The sequence below is a fragment of the Lampris incognitus genome, chromosome 2, assembly GCF_029633865.1.
Source record: "Lampris incognitus isolate fLamInc1 chromosome 2, fLamInc1.hap2, whole genome shotgun sequence".
Taxonomy (NCBI): Eukaryota; Metazoa; Chordata; class Actinopteri; order Lampriformes; family Lampridae; genus Lampris; species Lampris incognitus.
In genome coordinates, this window is record NC_079212.1 from 90659754 (window position 1) to 90676535 (window position 16782).

The 16782-nt window shown below is 49.3% G+C and overlaps 1 protein-coding gene across 1 annotated transcript in view; it reads right to left on the minus strand.

The window, feature by feature from the left end:
* Positions 1–5394: 5394 nt before the first annotated feature.
* The window catches only part of LOC130130742 (potassium voltage-gated channel subfamily B member 1-like), a 65615-nt gene continuing 54227 nt past the window's right edge, over positions 5395–16782 (minus strand). The window contains exon 2 of the mRNA XM_056300541.1: positions 5395–7299. Coding sequence (XP_056156516.1) covers positions 5395–7299 — 1905 coding nt within the window. The remainder of the gene's footprint in view (positions 7300–16782) is intronic.

Here is a 16782-nt window from a genome sequence, read left to right on the forward strand (position 1 = left end):
CGATACTTTAGCTTTAGTCGGGGAAAGACTTCATTCTGTCCATTTATTCCTTGTTTTGCAGCAAATTCGGGGGGCAGCCGGGAACCGCCGCAGCCGGGACGCGAGCCCGGGTGTCCCGCACCACAGGCGACTACGTTAACCAGTCGACTAAAGGGTCCGACCCGTTAGCCAAGGGCTAGCGAGTCTAGTCATCCGTGGTCGTTACAATATGTGTGTGTGTGTGTGTGTGTGTGTGTGTGTGTGTGTGTGTGTGTGTGTGTGTGTGTGTGTGTGTGTGTGTGTGTGTGTGTGTGTGTTGTGTTAACGAGCGTGTGAGAGTAAAAGAGAGAGAGAAATAATTTAGCACACGTTGATCAAGCTCTCTGCCGGTGCTACATCAAAATATGTTACTTGTCAGATTATGTGATGCTGCACTTAACACACAATTTGCCCCCCCTCTGCCCCCAGACGTTAGTCCTCATTTTAACCACACCAAACCCACACCTAAACTTAACCGTCTCCGTCCTCTTGCCTAAACTTAACAGTTTCTAACTTCGGGCCTAAACTCCACCACATAACGCGTTTTAAAAGCAGGGTCACAGATTCTGGCCTAACACCGGTCAGCCACGTTTATTTGTCGGGTTGTAACGTCCTCCCCACCAGGTTGAAGCCGCCGGAGAGGAGGGGATGAAAAGACACGAATGAGCTGATCCGTAGAGGGACGAGTGGGCGGAACGCGCCGAATCTGTTGGCTTCACGTTTCGGGAAGAATCTCGTGGCGTTAGACGTGTTGAGTTTGCTGCCAGTGTGAGTCCTCCAGTCCGCTCGGCTGTCGCCATGGAAACAGTGTTGTTCCCTGTGTGTGGAGCCTGCACCTGTTGGTTTCTGCATGTCAGCGCTGATCTAGATGCATGATGCATGGATGTGTAAGTGTTTAATAAGAGACACGTGTTGGGCGGGGCGGGCGGGGTTTAGAATAGCAGTCAGACGGTGACCCAGTTATCTGTATTTATTTGCTACACAGCTGCTTTAACTGTCATTCGGGGCTCCCTTTAGACAGAGGCCAGTGACAGACGAAGAGAGCAGGGCGGGGTTTTTTTCATAAGCAAAGGCACAAAAATATCAATGTATATCTACTTGAATTCATGGAAAATAATTGCGGTAATGTGAAGTTTTTTTTAACCTTATGTAACCGGTTATTTTCTTGCCTGGTGCGGGATTCGATACGGGGTGTACTGCACCACAAGGTGACATCACTAACCGTTCGGCTGAAGGGTCAGACCCGTTAGCTAGGGACTAACGTGTCTTATTAGTAGTTTAGACTTATAAAGGTTTAAGGATCCGATTCTGAAGAGGGATGGTCAGCAGCGCGCACGTATAGGACACGCCCCTTTCCCACTCCATGGTACCGGCGCGGCTCGACTCGCTTCTGTGTCGTTACCCTAACAGTACCCCCTCAGTGTAGCTGGTCGTCATAGCGACCATTTCAAAACGTACTTTTAAGATAACTACGCTTCGGTATTAAAAAAAAATGCCGGGCGATATCCCATGCGCGTGTTGATGACGCAATTACGCAACATGACGCGTTTCTCTGACCAATCGGAGGTCCGCATTGATTTTGGGACCAAGACAAAGGCGGTACCGGGGAAGTGGTAACGGTTGCCAAAATGCCGGCGCTTTCCGGTAATGGAAAACCAAAAAAATGGGCGAGCCGAGTCGAGCCGGTACCACGTAGTGGAAAAGGGGCACTATAGGCTGTGTACCGCAGGTCTTCTTGGCTATATCCTTCTTCTTTTCTTCCTTTTTTTTGTGCCAATATCTGAGTTTGATCGCCTGTTCGACGTCTAGTTTTAGAAGTGCCCCTTAACTGACCCCCTGCGTTTACACGACGTCTCGCTGGGCTGCACGTGACAAAACCGAAAACCGCTCGTGGAGGCCTGCAATAGCGTTTGGTCTCTAACGAGGAAGTAAACAACTGCGCGTACACATTACGTCACTCAGGACACACGCGACAGGAGTGTTTTGAATGACGCGCGAGCTCGTGTCCAGGCGGCTACCCTAGGTTTGCGACACCGCAGCGCACGTTCACTTGATTCAGCACCGTGGCGCTTTACAAACTAAACGGAGTTTGAAATAAATGAGGATGAGGGTCAGGCAGAGGTTAGGTTAGGTTAGGTTAAAATATCCATTTGGCAAATTCAGGGGCACCAGCTAGACACGATGACCAGGAAAACCCCATCTTCCTATGTTCACATATGACCGTGGTCAGATTTAGATGTGAAAATATCTGAACCCATGTGCTTTCTCCCCATATCGGACCTGTCTAACATGAGAGCAAAAACCAAAAAGTGGAATTGGGTCAGTTGCATCTAAACGTATCCTTAACGTCACACAAAAAAAAGCATGAGAGTACCAGATGACCAAGGGAAGCGGGTCTCATGTGTTCGGGGTGTTGTGCGGTGAACCGAGAGAACGGGAGGTGCAGGGGCGTAGCTGACGCAACACGGCCCGCAGAAACGAGGTGCCGCCACGCTGTAGTGTGCATGGCTGCGTGTTGTTTTGAGCCGCGTCTTCGCTTGTTGCGGATTCGGTATGAACTCATATCAGCGTAACGTGTAAATTTCCCGGGACTGAACAGCTTGACACGATCCAGTGTGTGTGTGTGTGTATAAAGCAAATTAGTCTGTGGAGATTCTGTGAAATAAAGTGCCGGGTTCTCACGCACATCATATTGTAAGCGAATTCGGGGGACAACGCAACCACAGGAACTGCCACGGCCGGGAAGCGAACCTGTATCGCTCGCACCGCAGGAGACATCGCTAACCGGTACACTAAAGGGTCAGACCCGCGAGCCAGCGGCCAGCGTGTCTTCTTATCCATGCACGTTACACTACCCCCCTCCTTCGGGAAGCGCGTCCCCGCGCTTAAGCATATCAGCTCCTTCACGCCTCAGGGCGCATACGCTTCCGATGGCCTTACGGTCGCTCCATCCCACTTCTGACACCAATGTAGCAAATTCGCGGGACAACGCAACCACAGGAACTGCCACGGCCGGGAAGCGAACCTGTATCGCCCGCACCGCAGGAGACATTGCTAACCGCTCGACTAAAGGGTCAGACCCGCGAGCCAGCGGCCAGCGTGTCTTCTTATTCATGCACGTTACACTATTGTAGAGAATTCAGTGGGCAGCCAAGGACAAGCGAGTCTACACATCCGTGGTCGTTACACTACCCCCCCCTTCGGGACGTACGTCCCCGCGCCTTCGGCAAGTCAGCTCCCTCACGCCTCTGGGCGCACGCGCTTCCGGTGGCCTCACGGGTTCACCATCCCACTTCTGACACCAGTGTAAGCTGCTAAACACTCACTGGCCGATTGGCCAGGGGGGGTCGGCCCCGTTTAGTCGAGCGGTTAGCGACGTCGCCTAATGGAGCAGTACATCCTGGATCGAATCCCGCAGCGGGCGGAAAATATGCTCAGTTACATTGGTGTCAGCAGTGGGATTTGGAAGCGTGCAGATCCTCATAAATCTCTTCGGGGATGAGAGGGTGACTACTGTAAACTACCAAAGACTCACTGGCCAGGGGGTCGGCCCCCCTTAGTCGAGGGTTTAGCAATGTCGCCTTGTCGTGCAGTATACCCAGATCGAATCCCGCGGCGAATTCAGGGGGCAGCCGGGAACCGCCGCAGCCGGGACGCCCGCACCACGGGCGACTACGTTAACCAGTCAACTAAAGGGCCCGACCCGTTAGCCTACGACTAGCGAGTCTAGTCATCTGTGATTCTATTTATTGTGTCTCTACTTGACAGCGCTCGTTTCTGTCCTCGCTGTTCATTCTCCAACACAGGAGTAACTCAACTTCGTGTTGGCTGATCAAACATGCACTGCTGAAATACCTCAGATTCCCTGAAACACCTCAGATTCTGCTGTGTAGAGAAGCAATTTGAAATACCGGTACTTAAATTTAGAACATTAAAAGGATATATTTCAGCAAAGCCTTGTCACCAGAAAAAGCAAACTCTTTGGTTCCACACACTGCACAAAGAACAGAGGGGCAGACATTTACAAGGAAACGGCAGCGAATGATACACATTTACCCATTATAATCCTCTAACGATTTCAACCCCGGCGAAATAATGCAACACATATGCTGAAATGCAAGACTATGAGATCAGCACAATATATTAATCTAAGAGTCTGTTCTTTTTTTTAGAAAATATCTTAAAAATATAAATTTACATTTTGATTCTTTGCTTTTTCTTATATAATAAACGTGTACTTTAGTACTATTCTACTGTTATAACGCATGTACAATATTCACACTGCAAGTCTGCAAGTTCACCGTGTAGAAAATGGCTGCGGATTTCCCTTGCTGCCTTTCCGGCTGCGACGATGCTCATCACGAGGACGGTCCGTTTCGGACGGCATCTCCTCTTGGAAAGGTCGGAGAAAGTTTGGAAAACATAAAAACACTTGATTTTTCTCCGGATTCGGGTCAGCGATCTTGGGTTCGCATAAAACAAGGTAGAAACAAACAGAAATACATAAACAGACAAAATAAAGCATTTTTCCCCCCTTGTGTTGTTGTTCGTGTTAAAAATAGCTGTTAAGGTGCGCTCTCGCGCCCGTCTTTGGGCACAACGGGAACGAGAGGGAAGGGAAACGGATGTACCCTCACAGTGTCTCGAAGTGCGTGCATCTCTGCAGAAAGGGTTAGGGTTAGGGTTAGGAGGACAAACACGCCACGACACTCCTCTCGAACCCAAAGGACCAAAAGACTTAAATATCCCCCAAACGCACAACAAAGACATGCTCTCCGACCTGGATCGTCTGAGTCAGTGGTCCTTAAAGTGGAATCCAGGGACCCCCCCAAAAAAAAGATCCCTGAGAGTCCCGGAGATCACCTACAAAATGAAAAAATAGTGTTTTTCCCCCCTTAAAACTATTATCTATTTGTTAGCAAAAAAAAAAATGCGATGATACGAGTGCTCTTGTTGAGGTATTCTACGTCGGTACTGTCATGACTAGAAGGTAATCTGTGCTAAATCAAATCTGAAACTTTCGAAATATTCAGGGTGGGTATGCCCAACCAAATATTTGGTTGTTCTTTGTTCTCCCTTGGTGTTCCAAAGTTTGAGCAGAAATAGTGACAGGGGGGGAAAAATGCTCATACTTTTTGTGCTCAATCTTTTTTAAACAAAGGACTTTCAAATAATTACAAATAATCAGAGTAACACCATGTAAGGACAAAGAAAACATTGCCATTACTTTATACTGACTGTTTTGTTTCTGTGAATTGGTCAGTGCCTGTTCTCTTTGAGAGGAAGTGAAGGTGTGGGTAGTTGATGGTTTCCTTCTGCACCCCCTCTGCTTTTCTCTACCTTTTCTGCACACCTCTGCCCCAGCTGGCTATCGTGCTAGATGTTGGAGTGACTCTTTTCCTCCTGCACTGGCTGCAGTTCCTGAGCCACATGGTTCTCCTGGCCGCCGAGTGTGAGGCCCTCTAAGGGCAGCATGCTATTTCCCAGCTTTCTCTGCAGGCCTTCCATATGGTTGGCTCCTCCATGATAACTGGAGTGAGAAACAAACTTGGGACTGGCCTTTTCCAAGAGTCTCTGGGAGGGATTGTTGCCTGAACCATCATGCAGATGCTCCTCCTCATCTGTGTCAGCATCAATGAACTTGCTGATGGATGCATCGTGGAATGTGAATATGCTGGGCAGCAAGTTCTCAGGACTTTTGCTGGATGTCCTGCTGCTGGCAGTTGTGTAGACTGATGCCTCAGGGCTTTGGAGTGAGGCGCTATCGGAGAGGGCCCCAACTGCTGAACCACCCTGCCCTGAAGTGGGAGAGCAAGGAACCTCTGCCTCCTTGCCTTTGAAATTGACCTTAAGTGAGCGGCCTTTGAGAGGGTTGCCAAAGCGCAGGCTCCTGGGGCTGTCAGAAAATGACCCACATTTTGAGGCTCGCCCTGTCAGGGGTGTTGTGGGGCCATAGGATTCCTCGTGCTCATTCTCTAGGGTGGTCTCAAGGTTTGGGTTGACACTGAGCCTCCCTTGCATGTTGCCCGTGGAGCTGTAGGAATAACGGGAGCTTTCCGGGAAGTCTGTGGCGCAACTGATGAAGCTGTCGATACTGGACATGCTCCTCATGTCTGTCACTCCTTCCCCAGTCCTTGAGGCGGTTTCAGTGGGGATACTTCCCATCTCAATCTCAGTTCTCTGTCCGGCTGTTTTGGACCCTGGCTCTTTGTCTCTGCTGCTGAGGGTGGGTTGTGACTGGGCCTTGGCCATCTTGTTGTACATCTCCTCCAAATTCTGTGCACTGAGGCATTGAGGGGTGGAGGGCCTGGCTTTCTGTTCAAAGTTGTGCTCAAGGGTCCTGCTGGGACTGGTCGCAAATGTTGTGTGTTTAGGTGTCCCTTTTTGGTTGACGTGAGACACATGGTTGTCATGTACTTTCTCCTTCTTCCCTGGGTTTTCTACATTCTTTTCCACCATTACATCCATGAGCTCCACACTGCGGGCAAATGCCTCTTTCATGTTCATAGAGACAATGCTACCATTTCTCTTAGCCCTTTCCAGGGCCTCCCTTCTTTTGATGGCCTTCTCCTGCCTCTTCTGCTCTTTGTAGAACTCAGAGAAGTTATTTACAATAATGGGAATGGGGAGAGCAATGACCAGTACTCCAGCTATGCAGCACAGACCTCCCACTATCTTTCCCAGTAGAGTTTTTGGGTAGATATCCCCATAGCCTACTGTGGTCATAGTAATAGTAGCCCACCAGAAAGAAGCAGGAATGCTTTTGAACTTGGTGTCCTCCTCGTCTTTCTCAGCAAAGAACACCAGGCTGGAGAAGATCATGATGCCCATGGCCAGGAAGAGGATGAGGAGGCCTAGCTCATTGTAGCTCCGCCTTAAGGTGAAGCCTAGGGACTGGAGACCTGTGGAGTGACGTGCCAGCTTCAGAATACGCAAGATGCGCATGATGCGGAAGATCTGGACCACACGACGAACATTCTGGAACTGTAGAACACTCTTGTTTGACTCCGTAAGGAAGATGGTGACGTAGTACGGCAGGATGGCCAGCAGGTCGATGATGTTCAGGGGCCCCTTAAAGAACTTCCACTTGCTCGGCGAGGAGAGGAAGCGGAGCAGGTACTCCATAGTGAACCAGGCAATACACACAGCCTCCACATGGGCCAGCTGGGGGTTGTCAGTCACTTGTCCAAACTCGTCCGTGTCCTGCAACTCTGGAAGGGTGTTCAGGGACAAGGCAATGGTCGACAGCACGATGAAGAGGATAGAGACAATGGCCAGGATCTAGAAAAAAAAAACAGCCAAAAACAATATTTGTGCTTAAGACTTACATGAGAAAATGCATATAATACTTTACTGTAAAAAAAAAACATACATGAAGTGTTATGTAGAATAATTCAAAAAAAATGTTTGCTTTCGTTTTAGAATAATAGTTTTACAAACACAGCATTAACACGCCTACAAACAAGAGAAAGCACATTCAAGTGACACATCCCAGATCACATTCATTTGACAAAGACATGTTTGATGGTGTGTTTTGAGAGCTAGGAAAAAAGTCCGAATAGTGGCGGGGAAAATACATGCGGAACTTCTAAAGGGCTGTGTATGCTCTGCATTAAGATATTCTACCAAGGGGTATCTGGATGGCGTGGCCGGCTATTCCCCGTGTTACCTCCGGCTTGGTCGGGCGTCCCTACAGACACAATTGGCCGTGTGTGTGGGTGGGAAGCCGGATGTGGGTGTGTGTCCTGGTCACTGCACTAGCGCCTCCTCTGGCCGGTCGAGGCTTCTGTTCCGGGGTTAGGGGGAACTGGGGGAATAGCGCGATCCTCCTGCGCGCTACCTCCCCCTGGTGAAACTCCTCACTATCAGCCGCTGGAGACTACCACATGTTCCGGAGGAGGCATGTGGTAGTCTGCAGCCCTCCCCGGGTGGCAGAGGGGGTGGAGCGGGGACGGCTCGGGAGAGTGGGGCAATTGGCCGGATGCAATTGGGGAGAAAAAAGGATGAAATACATACACACATATATATATATATATATATATATATATATATATATATATATATATATATATATATATATATATATATATATATATACACACACACATATACATACACACATACATACATACACACACGTATATATGTATATATACTATATATATGTATATATATGTATATATGTATATATTCTACCAAAGTCATACCTTACTTTAGTCACATATTAGTTGAATGATGCGTAATAAAAAGTTAAAAGGCCACTTGCATGAGAAACGTCATTTGAATAAGTCTAATTGGAATGTACTTTCTCATTGCTTCCATTATGAGGGTAAGATGACCTTTAGAAATCGCTTTGAACATCTCCAGCAGAGATGTCATTAACTGATGGCAGTGCTTGAAAATAATATTTCACGACCCATATAGTTTTTTTTAAAGTTTTTTTTTACCTCTTTCCTTTTCAGAGTTTGTGAAAATGATGATTCATGCCATTTCCGGGGCAGAAGCCTCCGGGGCAGAAACCTCTTTATTACTGAACGCTGAATGCTCGTCGACCTGAGAGAGCGCTGGGACGAGAGATGGAGGACAGTGTCTGAAGTGGTCGAGATACTACGCTCGCTAAATAAGAGAACGGAAATGTGAGTTTGCAAGTGTCCTTGCCGATACCCCCCCCCCCGCAAATCTCGTTCTCCCTTTCCATTCTCTCTACTTCAATGCTTCAGCGCTAGAGGCTAATAGGAAACCGCCATGTGCTCCCTGTCTGCCAGACTGCACCTTGCACGGTCGGTGACTGGGGATGCAAGAGCACCGGAGGCCCCTGGAGCCGTGAGCCGCGAGCTAATGATATAATGTGCTGAGTACAACAGGTTTCGGCCGTGGCACCGTGGATTAAGAAGGCTGTACGACTGCGGCCATGCGAAGGCTGGGTCCGCCACACCTATTATTCCTCCCCAGGAGTCAGTGTGAAATCCACCACAAGGTCACAGTGGAGGCTTTGTCCCAGGCTGGTGGAGAGCAAGATTAGTCTCTGGCACCCATCAGTGGCCATAATCTCTAATTAATCCTGACAAGTGACTACCTGCATGTATAGATACCTTGCCCTTTGGGCAGAGAAGTACTAGGGGGTAGAGGACTGCTCGGAGCGGGGGGGGGGTTGTGTGGTGGACAAAGTAAGAGAAAGTCTAAACTGAAGTATTTTGGCTAGTTCAGCTCTCAGAGTGAATTTAAGGGCAGGCAAAACGTATAGACTTAATTGGAGCCCTTCCCTCAAATAGCCGGCCTCCAAGTCTAGCGCCCCAGAGAGCCAAGTGATGGATGAACAGGTTCGAGCGCAGCCCATTAGAAGGAGACTTCCCGCTGGTGAGTAATCACGCCATGGAGACCTGCGACAACAAGAGTCAATGGGAAGCAATAACGCGACCCTCGGAAAAGTGACGGAGGAACTCAGCGGAGTTCCTCTCGGCCGACTCGCTCTCGCTGTATTCTGATCTGAGGTCAGTTACGTCACCGGAGAGCCAGACAGCCCGGAGTAGTTTTTTGAAAGAGACACATGAATTTGCTCACAGCGGTTGGACAGCCGGGGACAAGGACACGGAGCTACGGGCTCAGGCTCGACCCTAAAAACGGGTCTGGAGAGGAACACGGCGGCCACCGGAGCGTGGCTAACGGAGCCCGGCGCACGGGCCGAGCCGAGGCCTGTCTGGCGATTCGTGCTAAGTACAAAAGACAACGTAAAAACTGACCCCAGGTGAGACCCCCCCCCCCATGTGCACCGAACTGTGAAGAAGCAACTGACGCGTGCCACTGGCATTTCTTTACCCTGACTTCTACCCTCTCCTTCCATGCTGGGTACCCCGGCCAATCAGAGAGGAGATAGCGGGGATACGAATCCACCACAGAGAGACAGAAGGAGGTCTGACCTGCTGTGTGTGTGTGTGTGTGTGTGTGTGTGTGTGTGTGTGTGTGTGTGTGTGTGTGTGTGTGTGTGTGTGTGTGTGTTGGATGTGTGTGTGTGTGTGGATGTGTGTGTGTGTGTGGATGTGACATTTGTATGATAAAAGAGGGACTCTGATGTGAATGTCACAGAGGCCATGCCAGAAAATGAAGGAGGAGGAGGCAGGGAAAGGGTTGCTTGGTATGTGTGTATCTCCCCCCCCTTTTTTTTTCTCCTCAAATGTACCCGGTCAATTACCCCACTCTTCCGAGCCATCCCGGTCGCTGCTCCACCTTCTCTGCCGAGCCGGGGGGTTGGGGGGGTGGTCTGCAGACTACCACATGCCTCCTCTGATACATGTGGAGTCGCCAGCCGCTTCTTTTCACCTGACAGTGAGGAATTTCGCCAGGGGGATGTAGCGCGTGGGAGGATCACGCTGCCCCCACCCCCCGAACAGGCGCCCGGACCGACCAGAGGAGGCACTAGTGCAGCGACCAGGACTCATACCCACATCTGGCTTCTTTTCACCTGACAGTGAGGCGTTTCACCAGGGGGACGTAGCACGTGGGAGGATCACGCTATCCCCCCAGTTCCTCCTCCCCCCCGAACAGGCGCCCCGACCGACCAGAGGAGGCGCTAGTGCAGCGACCAGGACACATACCCACATCCGGCTTCCCACCTGCAGACACGGCCAACTGGGTCTGTAGTGACGCTCGACCAAGCCGGAGGTAACACGGGGATTCGAACCGGCGATCCCCGTGTTGGTAGGCAACGGAATATACCGCCACGCGACCAGGACGCCCCGGTATGTGTATATCTTAATGGATCGCAATACTTGTATATGAGGTCCTGTCATGAGCGACTGCACATGTAGAGAGACCGTGTGTGGTGACTGTCAGACGTTGTTCTGGAAGTGTGTATCGTAGTCCTCCGTTACGTCATCGTTAGCTCCTAATGACGGGCAGTGGGATGATGGGGGATAGCCCGTCACGTTTCCTGCTTGGATCAACTCAAGACGCTGGAAATGACTCCAAACCTACTCCCCTGCTACGTATTCACTGTCCTGGCCCTTCGTGCCCAGTGCCCCCCCCCCCCCACACACACACACGCACACACACACACACACACACACACACACACACACACACGGGCCTCTGACTCAGTAATTAGTCCCGAGCATCCCTTCACCACAGCCCAGGAGGCAAGAGGATGAATATTTAATATCCTCCTGAAGTGCAAGTTATCCTCCTGTCCCAAAAAGAAGGTGTGTGATCGCTGGAGCGTGAAGGACCGCAGAGGGGCAGAGAGAGAGAAAGAGCGAGGGGGAGAGAGTGAGAGAGAACAGAGAGCAATAGAGAGAGAGAACAAGTGATAGAGGGAGGGAGACCGAGGGGGAGGGTAAGAGAGAGAGAGAGAGCGAGGGTGAGAGAGAACGAGGGAGAGAGAGAGCGAGGGGGAGAGAGTGAGAGAGAACAGAGAGCGATAGAGAGAGAGGGGAGAGAGAACAAGTGATAGAGGGAGGGAGACCGAGGGGGAGGGTAAGAGAGAGAGAGAGAGCGAGGGTGAGAGAGAGCAAGGGTGAGAGAGAACGAGGGGGAGAGAGAGCGAGGGGGAGAGAATAAGAGAGAACGAGAGAGCAATAGAGAGCGGAGAGAGAGCGAGGGGGAGAGAGTGAGAGAGAACAGAGAGCGATAGAGAGAGAGGGGAGAGAGAACAAGTGATAGAGGGAGGGAGACCGAGGGGTAGGGTAAGAGAGAGAGAGCGAGGGTGAGAGAGAACAAGGGAGAGAAAAAGCGAGGGGGAGAGAGTGAGAGAGAACAGAGAGCGATAGAGAGAGAGGGGAGAGAGAACAAGTGATAGAGGGAGGGAGACCGAGGGGGAGGGTAAGAGAGAGAGAAAGAGTGAGGGGGAGAGAGTGAGAGAGAACAGAGAGCGATAGAGAGAGAGGGGAGAGAGAACAAGTGATAGAGGGAGGGAGACCAAGGGGGAGGGTAAGAGAGAGAGAGAGAGCGAGGGTGAGAGAGAGCGAGGGTGAGAGAGAACGAGGGGGAGAGAGAACGAGGGGGAGAGAGTGAGAGAGAACGAAAGAGATCGAGAGAGGGGGAGTGTGAGAGAGCGAGAGGCGCGAGAGGGGGAGAGAGCGAACGAGAGATGGACAGAGAGAGAGAGAGAGAGCGAGAGCGAGGGGGGGAGAGCGAGAGAGAACGAGATATATATATATATACACTACCGTTCAAAAGTTTGGGATCACCCAAACAATTTTGTGTTTTCCATGAAAAGTCACACTTATTCACCACCATATGTTGTGAAATGAATAGAAAATAGAGTCAAGACATTGACAAGGTTAGAAATAATGATTTGTATTTGAAATAAGATTTTTTTTACATCAAACTTTGCTTTCGTCAAAGAATCCTCCATTTGCAGCAATTACAGCATTGCAGACCTTTGGCATTCTAGCTGTTAATTTGTTGAGGTAATCTGGAGAAATTGCACCCCACGCTTCCAGAAGCAGCTCCCACAAGTTGGATTGGTTGGATGGGCACTTCTTTGAGCAGATTGAGTTTCTGGAGCATCACATTTGTGGGGTCAATTAAACGCTCAAAATGGCCAGAAAAAGAGAACTTTCAACTGAAACTCGACAGTCTATTCTTGTTCTTAGAAATGAAGGCTATTCCATGCGAGAAATTGCTAAGAAATTGAAGATTTCCTACACCGGTGTGTACTACTCCCTTCAGAGGACAGCACAAACAGGCTCTAACCAGAGTAGAAAAAGAAGTGGGAGGCCGCGTTGCACAACTGAGCAAGAAGATAAGTACATTAGAGTCTCTAGTTTGAGAAACAGACGCCTCACAGGTCCCCAACTGGCATCTTCATTAAATAGTACCTGTTAGAGCCTGTTTGTGCTGTCCTCTGAAGGGAGTAGTACACACCGGTGTAGGAAATCTTCAATTTCTTAGCAATTTCTCGCATGGAATAGCCTTCATTTCTAAGAACAAGAATAGACTGTCGAGTTTCAGATGAAAGTTCTCTTTTTCTGGCCATTTTGAGCGTTTCATTGACCCCACAAATGTGATGCTCCAGAAACTCAATCTGCTCAAAGAAGTGCCCATCCAACCAATCCAATTTGTGGGAGCTGCTTCTGGAAGCGTGGGGTGCAATTTCTCCAGATTACCTCAACAAATTAACAGCTAGAATGCCAAAGGTCTGCAATGCTGTAATTGCTGCAAATGGAGGATTCTTTGACGAAAGCAAAGTTTGATGTAAAAAAAATCTTATTTCAAATACAAATCATTATTTCTAACCTTGTCAATGTCTTGACTCTATTTTCTATTCATTTCACAACATATGGTGGTGAATAAGTGTGACTTTTCATGGAAAACACGAAATTGTTTGGGTGATCCCAAACTTTTGAACGGTAGTGTATATATATATATATATAGAGAGAGAGAGAGAGAGAGAGAGAGAGAGAGAGAGAGAGAGAGAGAGAGAGAGAGTGCGCGAACGAGAGAGAGAGAGAGAGAGAGAGAGAGAGAGAGAGAGAGAGAGAGAGAGAGAGAGAGAGAGCTCCCCGTTTCAAACCACTTTTCAACACTGGTTTTGCTTCATGCAGTATGAAGGAGGGATGGACAGGGACAGACGGGAATGGACAGGGAGTGTATAATGTCTCAGGGGTTTGAAGGTGTTCACATAGAGACAGGCTTCCCCCCTCTGGGACAGGTGCACAGCTGCTACAGGAAGTTCTGCCCTTGCTCCGGGTGGTTTCGCCTCGCCGGGTCTAGTTTCAGAGTTGAAAAACAAAGCATTCTGGGAAACACGTTTCCTTTCTGGATTCCTACCACTGAAACTTTAATGGGCAAGCAGCCTTGGGTATACTGGGGATGTGTGTGTTGGGATTATTATGATGAACAGGAAGGTACACCATGCCGGCTGCCTCATTCTGGGCCATCTGGATCCTTCCGGTCCATACAACCAAGTGTTGGAGATGGAAAAGTTTAAACCTATCTCACCCCCAACCCCCCCACCCCAACCCCCCCTCCACAAATATGACCAGAGAAGAATATTCCAAGAGGATGACCGCAGTAAGAACCCGGGATCAGGGGCAGCTTATTGTCATTTCTTTTGTGTACTTGCGTGGACAAAAGAAACGACATCCCGTTTCCCTCGGCAACACAAAAGACAAAAACACACATCCCAAATTTCCCAAAAACGACACCACCAACAACACACAAAAAAACAATGACACCGTTAACAAAACAGTCCAAAAATTCCACTGTCCAAGGGAACGCCAGCCAGGAGGACTGTCGACACTGCCGGTCTGCATGGGCTAGCAGTTAGCTTAGCCTGCCCCGCTTCCACGTCCTGTCAGACTGCCCTCGGTGTTTCCTCTTTGGGCGTAGCACCAGGCAGGGCCGTGGTCCCTGTGCCCACAGGACGCAGCAGATCCCCCAGCCGATCCAACGCCAGCTCTCCCAGCCAGACACCTTCGATACGCCTCCCCGCCCTCCACAGGACGACTCTAAAACACAGTCAAGGCCAGGCGAGGCCGCCGCCACACCGCCCTCGGGGTTGTCCTGCATGGGCTAGCAGTTAGCTTAGCCTGCCCCGCTTCCGCGTCCTGTCAGAGCGCCCTCGGTGTTTCCTCTTCGGGCGCAGCTGTGGTCTCTGGGCCCACAGGATGCAGTAGACCAACCTCTCCCAGGCCAATCCAGCACCAGCTGTCCCAGTCATCAGACGAAAACACAAACCCAGACGGGGACAAGGACACTGCAATGGACGGCACCGACTGAGGCCGCCGCACACAAGGTCGCGCCGCCATCTTCCCACACCGGTACTGGCTGCGGCTGCCGCCCGCCACAAAGGTGAGCTCGCGCCGCCAATAAGATAAATTGCCATTTAAGAAGAATCAATGTTGTAGTCGTTGTCTAATGAGCAATTACACACTTTGTGGGAGATGTAAAGCAGCTGAGAGAACTTGCAGGTCTGTCCCCACCTGGAGCGCACGTTTACACTGCACACGTTGTCTCTGGGTCAAAACACTCCTGTTCCTCCAAAGCAGGGGGACACCGTGTTAAAGGACAGAGAGCAGCCTCCCCTTTTAACAGCCCCGCCCCACCCATTAACATCACACACACACACACACACACACACACACACACACACACACACACACACACACACACACACACACACTGCTGAGTTACCCAGCTTTCTTTCACTGCGGCAATTGTTCAGGTATGCACTATTTTCCCCATGAAAAATAACGCTGACATACAGAAATACTGCTCCCTGTAGCATCCCGTTCTCAAGTCAACATAATCTAATTTATTCTCTCTTCAAAATGTGCGCGAAAAAATTAAATCTTTCATTTCTTTTTTTCTCAGCAAAAAGCTTTGGGGAAGCATCTCCTCCTTCAAAAATCCAATTAAGCTTACAGAGAGAAATCTGTAAATAAGAATCACGGACTCAGAGGACAGGCAAGACCTCCTCTAGCTTGGTTGAAGATTTAGCCGGAGAAGCAGAGGGTCTCTTAGGCTGCACAGCACTTAGAGACACAGCGAGACCCCCAGGGACCCAACACCGATGACAGAGAGAGAGAGAGAGAGAGAAGGGGGGGGAGATATAGTCTTTTTTGAAGAGGGGCGGGGCTTTAGTTTTGCTGTTAGGGAATTTAATTAAGTGTGAACTGTAGAGACGAGAAGAGAAGAGAAGAGAAGAGAAGAGAAGAGAAGAGAAGAGAAGAGAAGAGAAGAGAGGAGAAGAGAAGAGAAGAGAAGAGAAGAGAAGAGAAGAGAAGAGAAGAGAAGAGAAGAGAAGAGAAGAGAAGAGAAGAGAAGAGAAGAGAAGAGAAGAGAAGAGAAGAGAAGAGAAGAAAGAGGTAGAGAGAAATAGAGCTAGAGGTAAAGATATAGAGAGAAGACAGAGATAGATGCAGGGAAGAGGTAGATATTGATGGACAGAGAGAAGAGATAGCCAGAGGAAGAGAAAAGAGACAGAGAAGAGAGAAAGGTTGAGAGTAGAGGTAAAGATGAAATAGATAGAGATAGAGACCCCGTTTACGCTTGGTTTTAAAAGGCATTCTTTTGCGATCGGATCACAAGTGGACGGCGCTAAATACAAGTGTAAACGACCACCAAACGTTTTGTGAACCGGTTTCTCAAACCACTTGCCAAGGTGGTCTGGGACGGATTTGACCACATATCTTCTGTAGTGTAGACGCTGATGCGTCCCCGACAAGGACGGAACAGGAAATCTTCCTCTTCTTATCCGGAGTAACAAAATCTGATCACAAGTGGTCAGCAGGACGCATTTGGAGACGCATGATGGACACAGGTGTAAACGGCGACGTGTCTCGCTGTCCACTTGTGATCCGATCGCCCAAACCGCATTTTAAAACCAAGTGTAAACAGGGTCAGAGGTAGAGATGGGGGAATGGGTAGAGATAGATAGAGATAGAGGTAAAGATAAACGTAGAGATAGATATAGATAGAGGTAAAGGTAGAGATAGAGATAAAGGTAGAGATAGCTAGAGAGCGGTGAAGGTAGAGAGAGATAAAGTTAGAGATAGAGAGAGAGGTAAAGGTAGAGATAGACAGAGCTAGAGGTAAAGGTAGATCGAGATGGAGAAAAAGATAAAGGTAGATAGATATAAAGGTAGAGATAGCTAGAGAGCGGTAAAGGTAGAGAGAGATAAAGGTAGATAGCTAGAGATAGAGGTAAAAGAGATAGCTAAAGAGAGGTAAAGGTAGAGAGAGGTAAAGGTAGACATAGAGATAGAGGTAAAGGTAAAGATGGCTAGAGATAGAGGTTAAGGTAGATAGAGATAAAGATAAAGG